The following is a 14,929-nucleotide window of genomic DNA, read 5'->3' as shown; positions in this document are numbered from 1 at the left end:
TTTGCTTATTCTTTTATTGGGAGACAGATGCAGGGCATATCACAGGGTGGGAAGCAGTGCTATGTCTCTTGGCAAGGACCAGGACAATGGTAGCTAGAGTCAGGGATACCACCGTGGCCAGGCCTAAGCCCAACATCACAGAGGTGTGAGGAGAGGTTGACCCCTTTATACCATGATCACTAGCCTTTCCCAGGAAGATCAGAGGCCCCACGGTGATCTCTGCTTCTTCAGTCACTGAAAGACACAGGACACCTAAGGGTCACTTTAGTCCCAAACCACAGGTCAGATTGAGGATTTTGCTCTGCTTCGGTGGATTGAAATAGTAGGTTTTGTTCTGAAAGCTGCATTATATCCCCTGGAATTCCTGTTACACCCTATTCAGAACCCCTGGCTGGCACTTGGGTGGGGGGTTTTAGAGCCTTCTAAGAGCCCCAAGGCTGATAGGTAAGAAAGCCCAGAACAGCATTCCCCCAGAGGTGCACAGACTTAAATGGGGGACAGGAAGAATATCACCCCACAGTGACAGCAGTTACCCTGAACTGGAGGTGGGAGGACAAGACCCCTGCAGGGGTCCTAACACCTACCGTGCCTGCGATTTCTAGTGTGGGAAACAGACTTGCGCCACCCTCTCTCTAGGTGGGACAGCCTCCTGGACCGGCCTGGAAGGCCACAGCTGCCTTTGTTACAACAGCGACAAATATCAGCCGAGCCTTCTACAGGGTACCACCTGAACAGGCAAGGACAAGAAGATCAGATGGCTGTGTTGCCCTCAGGAAGCAGCCTGCTGATGTATGTACTAGCAGAACAGATGCCAGGGAGGCCAGTCAGATTTCCTACCCCCAAGCAGCCATGTCTAACTTGTTTCTTACCTCTTGGTAGACTTGATGAAGGAACACGCTTTGTTTAGCTGGTCTGGGACTCGGTCAGCCGGAGTGACCTTCAGATGGCAGGTGATATAGATCTAGAAGGAAGAGTAGCTGTTACTAGGTAGAAATCTAGTCACTGGACTTGAATACGCCATTTATTTTTTTTTTTTAAGATTTTATTTATTCATTCATGAGAGACAGAGAGGCAGAGAGGGAGAAGCAGGCTCCATGCAGGGAGCCCGACATGGGACTCGATCCCAGGTCTCCAGGATCAGGCCTGGGCTAAAGGCGGCGCTAAACTGCTGAGCCACTGGGCTGCCCTAATACGCCAGTTATTTAATCTTAACCCTTGTGGGGAGGGAGGGTGGTTTCCATTTTAGAGAGGAATAGAGGTCAGAGATTAAGTTGCCCAAGATTTGAAGAAGCAAATCAGATTCCTGATTGAAACCCAGCAGTTCTATTCTCTCCTTACCACCCCCCTCAATCCACCCACCCCCCATCTTTCCCAAACTAATCACTGACTACCCTGCCACCCGGGGTAAGGGAGATTACCCCAGAACAGCCCTAGTCTTCTTGGCAGAGGCATTCCCCCAGCAGAAGTCCTTCATATTCCAGATAGTGCTTTGGCATCCTCTGCCAACCCCGCAAAACCTAGATGTTCTACTGCCTTCCCTGAAGCCTTCTGCAGAGCCACAAACCTTGGCCACCACCTAGTGGCCGAGTATACCAATAGGGAAGCCACTTCAGAAATCTGAACAAGGATTACTTCTGGCCACCCGCCGTTTCCCTTTTAAGATTTTAAAGTAATCTCTACACCCAACATGGGGCTCAAATTCACAACCCCGAGATCAAGAGTCCCATGTTCCTGGGGCACCTGGGTGCCTCAGTGATTGAGCATCTGCCTTTGGCTCAAGTCATGATCCAGGGTCCCACATTGGGCTCCTGCAGGGAGCCTGCTTCTCCTGCCTGTGTCTGCCTCGGTCATGAATTTAAAAAAAAAAAAAAAAAAAAATCATGTTCCACCAACTGAGCCAGCCAGGTGCACCCAAGGCTCCTGGCCTATCTACTCCAGCAGAGGAGGGCCCCAGGGTCCCTTAGGATCCCTTTTTTAGGAAAGCACTGCTTTTATCCTCCAGCTTCTTCCTAGTACTTTTCCGTGTACGCTAGGGCCTAAGACTCTAGAATGATTCCCTGTTCCTCCTGAATAAAGGTTTACTTCTCTATGCTGTGGATAGAGTCAGCCAAATCATCCCATTTACCTTTGAGGGAGAATCCTCCCAGAACTCAGGCTACCTGCCATTGACCATTGATCAGCATCATCCTCTGGTCTCTGGTCACCCAGGGCCCTGGGATTGAGCCCCATGTCAGGCTCCCTGCTCAGTAGGGAGTCTGCTTCTCCCTCTGCCCCTCCCCCTGCTTGTATGCAGTCTCAAGAAATAAGATATTTTTAAAAACTAGGTATATAGGTATTTGCTGTGAAATTCATATGAAGATCTCTAAGCTTTAGAAAAGGGATGCCAGTCTCCACCACAATCAAGTGAAAAGATATGGGATTTTACAACCTTTGCAGGTGATTACCATAAAGCCAGAATTAAAAAAAAAAAAAATCCCTGCTACTTCCTGACCAGCTATTCTGAACTTCACATTTCCCCTGAACTTCACATCTCCCCCCCATCCCCACCCCCAAAGCTGCCCCCAGCTCAGGAAACTTCTTTAAGAGCACTTAGGTAGAATTTGTAAAATTCTACTAGCACTTTCTGGTTAGAGACTAGTCCTACCTGTACTTCCTGCAACCCAACCATCAGAAGCAATCTACATCTTAGCTCCTTCCCTCTCCGCCCTCAAGTTTTAGGTTGGGCTTTCTAGCCTAGTAGTTTAAGGGGTGGATCCCAGAGCAACAGCATCAACAGCACTTGGAGATGTGTTAGGAATGCAGATTCTAGGGATGTCTGGATGCCTCAGCAGTTGAGCATCTACCTTCAGCTCAGGTGTGATCCCCGGGATCAAGTCCCACATTGGGCTCCCTGCATGGAGCCTGCTTCTCCCTCTGCCTATGTCTCTGCCTGTGTCTCTCATGAATAGATAAAATCTTTAAAAAAAAAAAAAAAAGGAATGCAGATTCTAGGTTCTCTTGACATTAAAACCAAATCCTGGGGATAAGGCCCAACCTATTTCAATAAACCCTCCAGATGCTGACACACTCAAGTTTCAATAAGTCAATGGCCTAGCCTATGATCAAGTACAAGATACTACCCTGTAGGAAAAGAAATTCATACTTGCTTTCCTCGCCCTTCCAGAAAGCCTCCAGGAAGGCTGACACCTGTTTTGTCAACCTCCTCGCTCAACCTTCATCTGGCTTCCAGCCCTGCCCATCTGGGCAGAGACCAGGTTAATGACCTGCCCACCATACGCCATGGTGGTTGGTCCTCCTCATTGCATCTCCCTGATTTGTTCTGTTTCTAAGACCCCAGATTCTCTCCACCTTTCGTGGGTTTCCTACCTACCTCTAAGGGTTTGTGACATCCATGCTTCTTCCTTGAAGATCTCACTAGAGATTTTCACTTGATCTGGTAAGTGAGTTCATGGAGTCTTGGGACAGGGACAGAGCTATCAAGTCATTGCTTAAGGGTGACCCGCAGCAGGCAGTAAGCCTGGTCAGCCTGACCCCATAGTTCAAGCTTATTTAAGTTTTGTTTTAGGTCTTTGTTTTTCCTGAAGTAGGCTCCCATGCCCAACATGAGGCTTGAACTCACAACCCTGAGATCTAGAGTCACATGCTCTACTGATGGAGCCAGCCAGGTACTCCCATTTTTTAAAAAATGTTAATTACCGTGTTTCTGGAGTCCTTAGCAAAGTGGAAAACATCCACTGTGAACTGAAGAGTCTCTGGCCTGGGTCTGGGGGCTTTGAAGGCCGAAGAGGCATTGTAGAGACCATCCACAAGACAGCTTTGGAAGAAGGAATGGACAATGGAATCAAGGGGCAAGGGATGTAGTGTGATGTTGTTCCCAGGGCTCCCTAGACAGGTGGCCCAGACCTCACCCATGGAAGTCCACAATTTTGTGATGAGGGAAGGCATTCCGATCTGGTATCAGCGTGGCCACACAGTGGTCCACAAAGAGTCGCAGTGGCATATGGCTGCCAGTGTGGACTTCAGCCTGGAGGTGGGCTATGTCTCCCAGCTGGAATGTGGGGGACTGCTTCTCGGAGCCCCAGTCCTCTGAAAGGCACACAGTCCGGGGTGAGACTCCCAGAGCTATCCCTGCCAGCCCCCTTCTCCCAGCCCTCCCTGCTTACCCTCCATTAGGCGGAGAGAGAAAACCAGCTTCTCCTCGAAGAGCATTGTGGTCCTGAAGGGCACCCAAGTGGGCAGGATGGCCTGGCTGCTCACATTGCTGTGCCTAGGGAGAAGAGCAGCTGTCTATACCTGTCTTGACCTCCCCTTCTTTGCTTTCAATGGAAAGAGGCAGGAGGTCTCTCCTTTCTACCCAAGGCCAGAGTCCTCAGCTGTGGCCCAGCCAGGCAACAAGTCCAGGGCAGCTGAAGACACCTGAAGTCTGAGCCTGCCCCTTGACCTGCCTGAACTCCACACCTGTGAGTGGGTCCCTCCCTCAAGCCACGATCAAATCCAGGTACACCTGAGTTTGGAGTCTGGGCTCTAGACCCATGTTGGGTGCCAGGCAGCCATCCCTCTCTGCATTGGACAGGGTTCTTGAAGGCACCTCTGGTGAAGCCCTTCAGAGACAAATACAGATAGGCCTCTAGTTCTTTAGAAGCCACGGGGACTGAGTCTAGACCAGGATGGGAAAGTCTTGGAAGCAATAGATCTCCAGATGTTGGCCCTGCGGATCCCAGTGGATCTCATGGAAGAGGCAGGGTCAGTGATGCATCGGAGAACCACGCCTCGGGTATCTAGAGCTAGGATAGGGCATCCCAGCCTGTGGCAGGCCACCTGCACTGCCCACCACCATCAGGCCAGGCAAGCCAATGTTCTCAGGTCAGTCTCAGGCAGAGACGTTCAAAAGCAAGATAGTCGTAGTCCCACAAGGGTCCCAGGAGGGCTTTGGCCTCTCAGCCAGTAAGAGGGGTAGCTGGCCTTCCCATCCTTGGCTCTACTATCTTCCCCCACCCAACTAGGCCAGGCACTGAGTTCCCTCCACCCTTGCTGCTATGGCTCAGAACTCCTACCACAGCTCAGCTGGTTTCACTGACTCCATATGCCTCCTGTTCTGGCTGCCAGAGGACCTCTGGGTTGAGAAACAGTCCTACCCATTCAGCTTGATTCTCAGGGAGGGGTGCTCATTAAGATGGGGGCCTGAGCACCCTCTCTGATCTGTTGGGCCTTTAGAACCCCTCTGTCCACCCCCCCACCTTTGTTGACTAGACCCTGGGCTCCAGACCCCTGGGCAAAAGCCCCTATTAATGGGCACACTACACTCCCCTGGGATGTATGTGGTACCTTTCCAGGATCTTGTTCTGGGAGCTTCTACACCATGACCCTTCCCCAGACCCATGCCCTCAGGGTATCAGCACCACCTCCTTCACTCAGCTGAGCCACACAGGAACTGGCACTCTGGTCTTGTCATTATAAGCCATTGTCACCTTCTCATGCCTCCGTGTATTTGCCTCTCATGCCTTCTCATGCCTCATGCCACAGGCACATGCTTGGTGCTAGGGCTTGAGGGGTTTCTCCCACCTGTGCATACGTACTGGGAGAAGCCATAGGCAAAAAGCAGGCTGTGATAGCCCAAGCCTAGAAATTCTCCCTGCATGGAGTTTTTCTCAACTTCAAGGTGGGCATGGGCTGGGCAGCCCTGTAGCTTCCACCAAGAGGCCACTGGGACCTGGGTGCATTTCAGAGGCTCAAGGTAGACTCAGCCAGCTCCCCGCTCCCAGCTGGCGCACAGAGCAGTGACCTCAACCTAAGTACTTCCACCTTCTTGCAGCTGTGCTGCCAGAATGGGCCTCTGCACCAGGGGCAGCAGCAGGCCCCATCCCACACTAACCTGGGGTAGTGGCACTCGATGGGAACCTCAGCACGGTTAGTTCTCAGGATGGACAGGTTGCCCGCAGGGCGGGGGCTGTGGATCAGGAAGGTGCTGTACACCAGAGCATTGTCAGTCACCTGAAGGGGACAGGAGGGGTTAACCCCACCAGCATCACCTGCCCTAGGTATGTCAACCCACACAAGGGCGCAGAGAGGACTGCCCACCAGAGATGGAGAGAACATAGGCCCTGGACTCAAAGCCCACCCTCCCGCTGACCCATGGGAAAGCCTGAGCAGCTATCACCCTCGAACCTTCATTTTTTCTAGCCCTGAAATTGTCATACCACTGCAGGTAGTCTGGATCAGCTCAGTGTCAGGCACCAAGGGATGCCCAATGACCAGGGGTATTGGGCATGTGCTCTCCTTCTCAGGCTCCCACCCCTATCTCAACAGTTTCCTTTTAGGGGTGGTGTTAGGCCTGAGACCAAAAAAGCCACTTTGAAGAACCCAGAAATTTTCAGGAACTTTAACTCATTCAATGCTAGTTTTCTTGAGTTGCCCTTCCTTTTCTGACTTCTTCTCATACCCACATAATAGGAGAGGAAACTAGGTCAGTGGTTGCCTGAGGCAGGAAGAGCTCAGGTAGGTGCTACTAGGATATTTGCATCTTCCAAGGGGCCACACAGAAGATAGTGCTGCTGCCTAGCCCTGCCCAAATCACTCCATCTTTAGGGGAGAGTCCTAGCTTCCTATTAGCTACAGCTCCAAATGTACCAGTAGCAGGATCTCTAGGTTGCTCTATTCACAAGCTCAGATATTCAGGGCATTAAACCAATCATGGACTGGTGATATGGCACAGGTCCCGGCCCCAGGTGATTCTAACCAGGTAGGATTGGGAGACCCCCCCCCCTAGAGAAAAGCATGGCTGGGTTGTGCTCATTGGAGTCACCTGGGAACCTGTAAGACTTATCTGGCTTCCACTTCCCGCCTGATTTAGCACAGGAGATGGGAATCAGGATTTTAAAATGCTCCCCAAGTGATTTTAATGCTCAAAGTTGGGGAGTTACTCTATTAGAATAATTCCTCACAAAACTCTTGCAGTTCTCAAAGCCTCCTGTCTTCCCCCTGGGGAAAGAGGGGCCAAGAGGCCTCAAGGCAAGCCCTGGCAGGGGTGGGAGGGGCAGCATGTCAGCTCAGAGCCCCAGGAGGGCTCCAGGTCCTTACTGACTTTGTCCCCACCCTAGTCAAGCTGAGACTGGAGTCCAGGGCCTGGTGGGCAGGAGCAGGGGCCCAGGACCGGGCAGAGGACCAGCTGTGGGGTGGGAGTAAGCAGTTCAGGGAATCCTGCACAGATGGGCTAGGGATCTTGTGCAAGTCCAGCCCTGCCTTACCGGAAGGCCCTCCTGCAGCCTGAACTACTTAGTTCCTAGGTACCTGCCTCCCACATTACACTTCCCTACCCCTCTGCTTGGAACCCCCCGCCGCTGCCCAGGGGCCACCTTGGTGCCTTTAACACAGAGGTGATCCTAATACCCTTGGCTTTCTCCTTCAAAACCACTTCTAGTTCAGGGCCTCACGTTGTTAAGCATGAGGGAGGGGTGGGATGCACACATGTTTTTTCTTGTGATTACTTCGGGCTTTCTAAGAAGTCAAAGTTGATCTCTGCCACACAAGTTTCTAGGGACCCTGAAAATGCTAGGTGCCACACACACACACCCCGACACACTCATATCAGCCAATCTCCTCTGGATGCCCTCAAGGGGTTTACAAATCCTCTGGATTCATGCTGGGCAATGCCCTATGGCCCAGAGTGCACAGCGCCCTCTGGACTCCACTTGGCGGGCCTGAATCCAGCCATTCCCCTGTCGCCAATACCCAGCTTCAAGCCTCAGTTGCTTTTTGCCGCCAGCAAGTGAAAGAACCTGGCCCAGCCCCACCTCTCACTGGCTCTGCATCCACACTCCCCAGGGCCACCAAGGGGGCTACGTCTCACCTGCACCCTGCTGCCACACTCGTGTAGCCCAACCTCAAACCTGACCACATCATCCGTGTCCATGGAGGCCAGGGGCTCACAGTTCTCTGGACCCAGGGTGAGGTCTGCTGGCCTGATGAGCTTCCCAGTACCAAAAAGGTCTTTGCTGACAGTGACCACCAGCTGGGACTCCAGACAGTCCACCATCACTGGGGGCCTAGATGTCAATGGGTAGTAGGTCTCAGTTGGCCAGATGGTCTGGGGGCAGCACAGCTCCATGCCTCCCAGGAGCAGAAAACGGATGAAAATTCCATAGCTCAGCCCCATAGCTCCTCCAGTCACTCCCACTGGTAACCACAGTACAGCCACCATTCAGCAGTCTTATACCCCAGATGATGCTGCTCGCACCTGGGCTAGCACCCACCTCCCCTCCCCAACCAATCAGTGGGTTGGTCCCCGATCTAGCAGCATCATCATCACCTGGGAGCTTGTTAAACCTGAAGAGGGGAGACCTCACCCCACCCCAGACCTATGGAGTTAGAATCTAGTGTTTTCCTCTTTTCCCAAGTGATTTGTATTTGAGTTAAATCTGACAAGTGTGGGTGGGCAGCCTAGTCAGTCCCACGGCCTTGCCGCCCGCCCCCCCAACTCCCGTGTGTCTACCCTTTGCTGCCCAGTGAGGGAGTGAAGAGCTGTCCCAGGTCCATGGGGGGAGACAGGGAGAAAGTCCTCTATTGAAGGGTGGGAATGACAATCAGGGGTGGCAGGGAGCTCATTCCAAGTGAGATAACTGGAGGCAACATCATTAGGAGACCAGGGAACTTTAGGGGTCATCGCCCAATTTTATGGGAGGTAGGATGGGAGGTCGGTTCAGGCAGAGGCAGCTGTGTGAACAGAATCAAGGAGAGGGCACTGGGCTGGCTTGGGAGAAGAGCCTAGGAGCTCAGAATTGCTGGAACCTCGGTACCTAGGGTGTGAGAGTGATGGTTTGGGGTGCTGGGGAGTTGGGTGAGGCGATCTGAGAGACTGACTGGGAAGGGGTAGGACCAGAGATGAGGGTCGGGTGGCTACTGTGCCAGTCCTGGCAGGAGAGGGTGAAGAAGGAGTGATAGGGGCAACATTTACTGATGGCCTGCTCTGCTAAGAAGCAGAGGAGGACTGCAACAGTTAATGGTGCCAGGGTCACCTGGCTGGCTCAGTCGCAAGAATGTGTGACTCTTGATCTCGGGGTCATGAGTTCAAGCCTCACATTGGGTATGGAGATTACTTAGAAATAAACATTAAAAATTAATGGCACCTAATTCCTAGGAACAGAAGTGTGGACTCAGTTGCAAATGCTTGCCTCTGAAGTCATCAAACCATAGGTTTAAGTTGCTTAAAGAGTCCCTTGGTGGGGATGGGGGGGCATTAAAAAAATATATGTAATCTAGTTTACTTGTGGGAAAATAAATAAGTGGAAGGAAGAGAAGAGATTACCCCAACATCCTTTGACTTAACCAACATGAGTTGATGGGCAGTGGTGCGGGATGTGGAGGCAGCCAGCACAGAGAAGCAGCTCCAGGGATGCCTGGGTGCCTCAGTGGTTGTGTCAGCCTTCAGCTTGGGGCATGATCCTGGGCCCTGGGATTGAGTCCTACATTGGGCTCCCTCTGGGGAGCCTGTTTCTCCTTCTGCCTATGTCTCTGCCTCTCTTTATCTTTCATGAATAAATAAATAAAATCTTTTTTTTTTAAAAGATTTTATTTATTCACCCATGAGAGACAGGGGGAGAGAGAGAGCCAGAGACACAGGCAGAGGGAGAAGCAGGCTCCATGAAGGGAGCCTGATGTGGGACTCGATCCCTGGACTCCAGGATCAGGCTCTGGGCTGGAGGCAGTGCTAAACTGCTGAGCCACCCAGGCTGCCCCAATAAGTAGAATCTTAAAAAAAAAAAAAAAAAAAAGCAGCTCCAAGGTCACCTGGGTGGCTCACCCAGGGGGAAATCCTTCCCTCTGGGTTCCACATGTTAAATAACAAAAATTCAACCCAGTAAATTTTATTTTAATTAATTAATTTATTATTTTAAGATTTTAATTTTTTTTTAAATATGGAACACTGGGGTACCTGGGTGGCTCAGTCAGTTAAATGTCTGCCTTCAGCTCAGGTCATAATCCTGGGGTCCTGGGATCGAGCCCCATGTCAGGCTTTCTGTTCATTGAGAAGTCTGCCTCTCCTCTTACTCATGCTCTCTCTCTCTCTCTCTCTCTCTCTCTCTCTCCCCCTCTCCCTCTCTCCCTCTCTCTCTCTTTCTCTTTCTCTCTCCCTCAAATAAATAAGGAACACTTCATGAATTTTCAGGTTATTCTTGTGCTGGGGCCATGCTAGTCTTTTCTTATTGTTCCAATTTTAGTATATGTGCTGCTGAAGTGAGCACTTCAAGATTTTATTTTACTTTTCATTTTATTTTTTAAAGATTTATTTATGAGAGTGTGGGCTCATGCATCTATGAATGGGGGGAGGGGCAGAGGGAGAGCGAATCCTCAAGCAGACTCCACACTGAGTGGGGAGCCTAATGCGAGGCTGGCTCCCACTACCCATAAGATCATGACCTGAGCTGAAACCAAGAATCAGATGCTTAACCAACTGAGCCACCCATGTGCCCCAAATATTTTATTTTTAAGTAATCTCTACACCCAATGTGGGGCTTGAACTCACAAACCCGAGATCAAGAGTCACATGCTCCTTATTCCAAAAAAAAAAAAAAAAAGAGTCACATGCTCCACCAACTGAGCCAGCCAGGTGCCCGAACCCAGTCAATTTTAAAAAGCTAATTGGCTTTATTATTTGGCTCATGAATCAGGCAGCACCCCATCTAACAGAGGGGAACCCCAAAGGGCCACAGGAAATGAAGGGTTTTTTTTAAAAGATTTTATTTATTTTTTTATGAGAAACACAAGGAGAGAAAGGCAGAGACACAGGCAGAGGGAACCCCATGCAGGACTCGATCCCAGGACTCCAGGATCACGCCAGGGGCCGAAGGCAGCACTAAACCGCTGAGCCACCCGGGCTGCCCTGAAATTTTTAAAAATAGAGAAGGAGAGACACCTGGGTGGCTCAGTGGGCTAAGTGTCTGACTTTGGCTCAGGTCATGATCTCAGGGTCTTGGTATCAGATCCCGCGTCAGACTCCGCAATCAGTGGGGAATCTGCTTCTCTCCCTCTCCCTCTGCCCCTCCTCTCATATACTCTCTCTACTCCCTCTTTCTATAAGATAAATAAATCTTTTAGGGCGCCTGGATGGCTCAGCCAGTTGATTGTCAGACTCTTGGTTTTGGCTTGGGTCATGATCTCAGCCTCATGAGGTGGAGCCCCACATCAGGCTCCGTGCTCAGCAGGCAGTCTGCTTGAGATTCTCTCACTCCCTCTGTGCCTCCTCCTGCACCCCTGCTTTCTCGCTATCTCTGCGAAATAAATAAATTGTTTTTTAAAAGGTTTCATTTCTGAGGATTTGAAACTGCAGTTAGGTTAGGTATTAAGTCTTGGTTTCCTGACTTGGGGCCTTAACACAAGTAATGCTTTTTGGACCTGGTTTTCTTTTTCATCTGCCTACCAGGTCCAGAGGGAGGGAGCCAGCTGTGGCCCAACATCCCAAGGAACAGCTAGTTGGAGACACTCTATCTGGGAGTGGTGGCCCTCTGGGGAAGGGGCCTCTCCATACTTGTAGCCCACAGCTGTGCTTGTAGATTGTGCTGTAAATAGGGTTGGGTGGGCTGGGGACTAGAAATCAGGGCCTCCCTCCTTGGGATCCATCCCCTCTCCCTCTCTGCCCTGGAACTACCTAGCCCTCCTAGAAGTCTTCTGGATAAAAGGACATAGGGCACCTGGCTGCCTCAGTTGGTGGAGCATGTGATTCTTGATCTCAGAGTCATGAGTTCAAGCCCCACATTGGGCTTGAGAGTTTTCAAACAAATAAGAAATAAGACTTGAAGAAATTGGTGAGTGGATGTGAAGCATGTATTGGGGGAGAGGAGGATAGAGGAGAGTATGCATATGAAGTGGTGGTAAGTTTGTGTCTCCCCTTTCCAGAAAAAGGACCAAAGACATCTCCATCAAGGATCCTGGGGGATCCCTGGGTGGCGCAGCGGTTTAGTGCCTGCCTTTGGCCCAGGGCGCGATCCTGGAGACCCGGGATCGAATTCCACGTCGGGCTCCCGGTGCATGGAACCTGCTTCTCCCTCTGCCTATGTCTCTCTCTCTCTCTCTCTCTCTCTGTGTGACTATCATAAATAAATAAAAATTGAAAAAAAAAAAAAAAAAAAAAGGATCCTGGCCAGTCCACCCCCACTCTCTCAACCCAGCCCAGATTCCAGGTCTTTTGTGTTTTTCTGAGGAGTGCTGCCACCTGGTGGCCAGAATCACCAAAGGCACAGCCACCTGCCCACAGCGTTTCCCTTAAAATTCCTTAGATCCCAGATTCTGGTCTCTAAATACTATTCCTCTCTAACAGGGGGACCCAGGGCTCCTTGGAGGACTGGCTGATTCCAAGGCTAGGGGCAGGAAAGTACAAGGTGAATCTAGAATATCTTGTGATGGTGAATATGTTCATAAAATGATGAGGACGTGTCAAAAGGACACAAGCCAAATTGAACAGAGGAGCGGTGGTCCCACTGGCCAAGCTGGGGACAACTGTGCACCAAAATGAATGATGAGAACAAGGACTCGACGTCAAATAAAGTAAGAATCCATGGGCACCCATTCTGACGATACATAAAAACACATAATGAGAATATTTTTCTGTAGAAGGGAAGAAACTCCTTAAGTAGAACACTATCACAGGAGGAATGATCATTTGGAAAGTGACCATTTACGGGCTCCTGGGGGGCACAGTTGGTTGAGCATCCTACTCTTGGTTTCAGCTCGGGTCGGGATCTCAGTGCTGTGCTATCAAGCCCCTTGCCTCCGGCTCTGTGCTCAGCAGCTAAGTCTGCTTGAGATTCTCTCTTTCTCTCTCTCCCTCTGCCCCAACCCCACACATGCACTCTATCTCTGAAATAAATCCTTTAAAAAATGACCTGTTGCAGTCATCATAATAATAGATTCAGGCAAGAATTATCAATGCATATTAAAAGTTAGTAGGGGTGCCTGGGTGGTTCAGTCAGTTAAGTGTCTGCCTTCAGCTTTGGTTGTGATCCCAGGGTCCTGGGATAGAGTCCCACATCGGGCTCCCTGCTCAGCGGGGAGCCTGCTTCTCCCTCTCCCTCTGTTACTCCCCCTGCTTATTCTTTCTCTTTCTGAGAAATTAAAAAAAATTTTTTTAACATTTATTGAGATTCTTGCCCAAATCTGTCTATATCATAGTGGTTACAAACTTTCAAACTCTACTACTCCTTCCAGTACATTAGAGGGGGGGAAACGGGCAGCCCCGGTGGCTCAGCAGTTTGGTGCTGCCTTCAGCCCAGGCTATAATCTTGGGAGTCCCAGGATCAAGTCCCACATTGGGCTCCCTGCATGCTTTTCCCTCTGCCTGTGTCCCTGCCTCTGTGTGTGTGTCATGAATAAATAAATAAAATCTTAAAAAAAAAAAGAGGGGAGAAATCTCATAATCCTCAAATCCACAATAAAACAATGTTGGAAACTGCCATAAGAACACAAGTGAAAAATAAACATCTTTTCTAAAAATCACAGGACTATAAATTCAGGAAGTACACAAAAAAATTTTAAATGAATCAAACTCATCAGATTATATACATTAAACATATAGCTTTTTTTAAATGTCAATCATACTTCATTCGAGTGCTTTAAAAAGAACCATGCCAAAAAAAATCATGATTTTTGGTTTATTTATTTATTTTTTTAAAGATTTTATTTATTTATTCATGATAGTCACACAGAGAGAGACAGAGAGGCAGAGACAAAAGCAGGCTCCATGCAGGAAGCCTGACGTGGGATTCGATCCCGGGTCTCCAGGATCGCGCCCCGGGCCAAAGGCAGGCGCCAAACCGCTGCACCACCCAGGGATCCCAATGATTTTTGGTTTAATTCTGAGTTAAGAATATTAAGAATTTTTTTTAAAAAAGGAATATTAAGAATTTGCCTGCAATGCATATAGTCTCCTATATACAATAGATGATTTTATATACAATTTAAAACCCAATACATTATGAATTTATGATTAAGAAATACCCTTAAATATCTTTTTTAAAAAGATTTTATTTATTCATGAGAGATACAGAGAGAGAGGCAGAGGCAGAAGGAGAAGCAGGCTCCCTGTGGGGAGCCTGATGTGGGACATGATCCCAGGACTCCAGGATCACGCCCTGAACCGAAGGCAGACGCTTAACCACTAAGCCACCCAGACATCCCACCCTTAAATATCTTTAAGCAGTAGAAACATTCATGATAGTTACAAGTGGAAATAATACCCATATAGTATTCTATATTATTATCCCAGATACATACCATAGAGGTCTCAGGTAATTAAGAAAACATCAAAAAATATTTTGTATATTGAGTATGTTTTTGGGAGTGGGAAAGAGTAACAGCTTTTCCTTTGGTTTAAAATACTCAACAGCCTGAAGTCATGAACCTGAGAAGGTAGTAGCCTCTGAAGGAGTTAGAATTGCAAGAGAAATCCAGCAAGGAAGCACACCTGTGCTTTCCACTCCCCACCCCCCACCCCCATCACCCTCTGCTAGGTGAGGCTCAGGCTCCCACTTTAAAAGAAGTTAAGGTCACTTCTACTTCAGAAGGGTAAACATTTGGTAGTATGAATGACTTTTTCATCTTATTAAGTTGAATGAATGGTAATTTCTGAAATGCTCTTCCAATTTAAAGCCTGTATCTCTACCCACGAAGCCAAAGGCCCCAGTGGAGGTTGGAGGGTCACATCTGCAATGCACCAGCCTGTGTCCCTGTAAGCAGGAAGGATGGAGGGTTGGGATCCCTGGGTGGCGCAGCGGTTTGGCGCCTGCCTTTGGCCCAGGGCGCGATCCTGGAGACCCGGGATCGAATCCCACGTCAGGCTCCCGGTGCATGGAGCCGGCTTCTCCCTCTACCTATGTCTCTGCCTCTCTCTCTCTCTCTCTCTCTCTCTGTATGACTCTCATAAATAAATAACAAAAAAAAA

The 14,929-nt window shown here is 49.5% G+C and overlaps 1 protein-coding gene and 1 non-coding gene across 2 annotated transcripts; both read right to left on the bottom strand.

Annotated features, from left to right (window-relative positions):
- ZP3 (zona pellucida glycoprotein 3) lies at positions 1 to 8,154 on the bottom strand. Its single transcript, XM_026019513.1, has 8 exons — positions 7,847 to 8,154; positions 5,873 to 5,991; positions 4,164 to 4,267; positions 3,909 to 4,086; positions 3,697 to 3,814; positions 870 to 961; positions 585 to 727; positions 1 to 234 (listed from the first exon to the last, which is right to left on the bottom strand). Exons 1-8 carry the CDS (start codon positions 8,150 to 8,152, stop codon positions 14 to 16), a joined length of 1,281 nt encoding a protein of 426 aa, XP_025875298.1. The 5' UTR covers positions 8,153 to 8,154; the 3' UTR covers positions 1 to 13.
- Positions 8,155 to 10,132: 1,978 nt separating this feature from the next.
- LOC112935804 (U6 spliceosomal RNA) lies at positions 10,133 to 10,238 on the bottom strand. Its single transcript, XR_003238218.1, has one exon. It is a non-coding gene; the product is annotated as a U6 spliceosomal RNA (small nuclear RNA).
- Between the last annotated feature and the right edge of the window lie 4,691 nt (positions 10,239 to 14,929).

This window comes from Vulpes vulpes, chromosome 3 (assembly GCF_048418805.1).
Source record: "Vulpes vulpes isolate BD-2025 chromosome 3, VulVul3, whole genome shotgun sequence".
NCBI lineage: Eukaryota > Metazoa > Chordata > Mammalia > Carnivora > Canidae > Vulpes > Vulpes vulpes.
The sequence above is the reverse complement of the archived record's forward strand: the minus strand, read 5'-3'. Positions and strand labels throughout refer to the sequence as shown.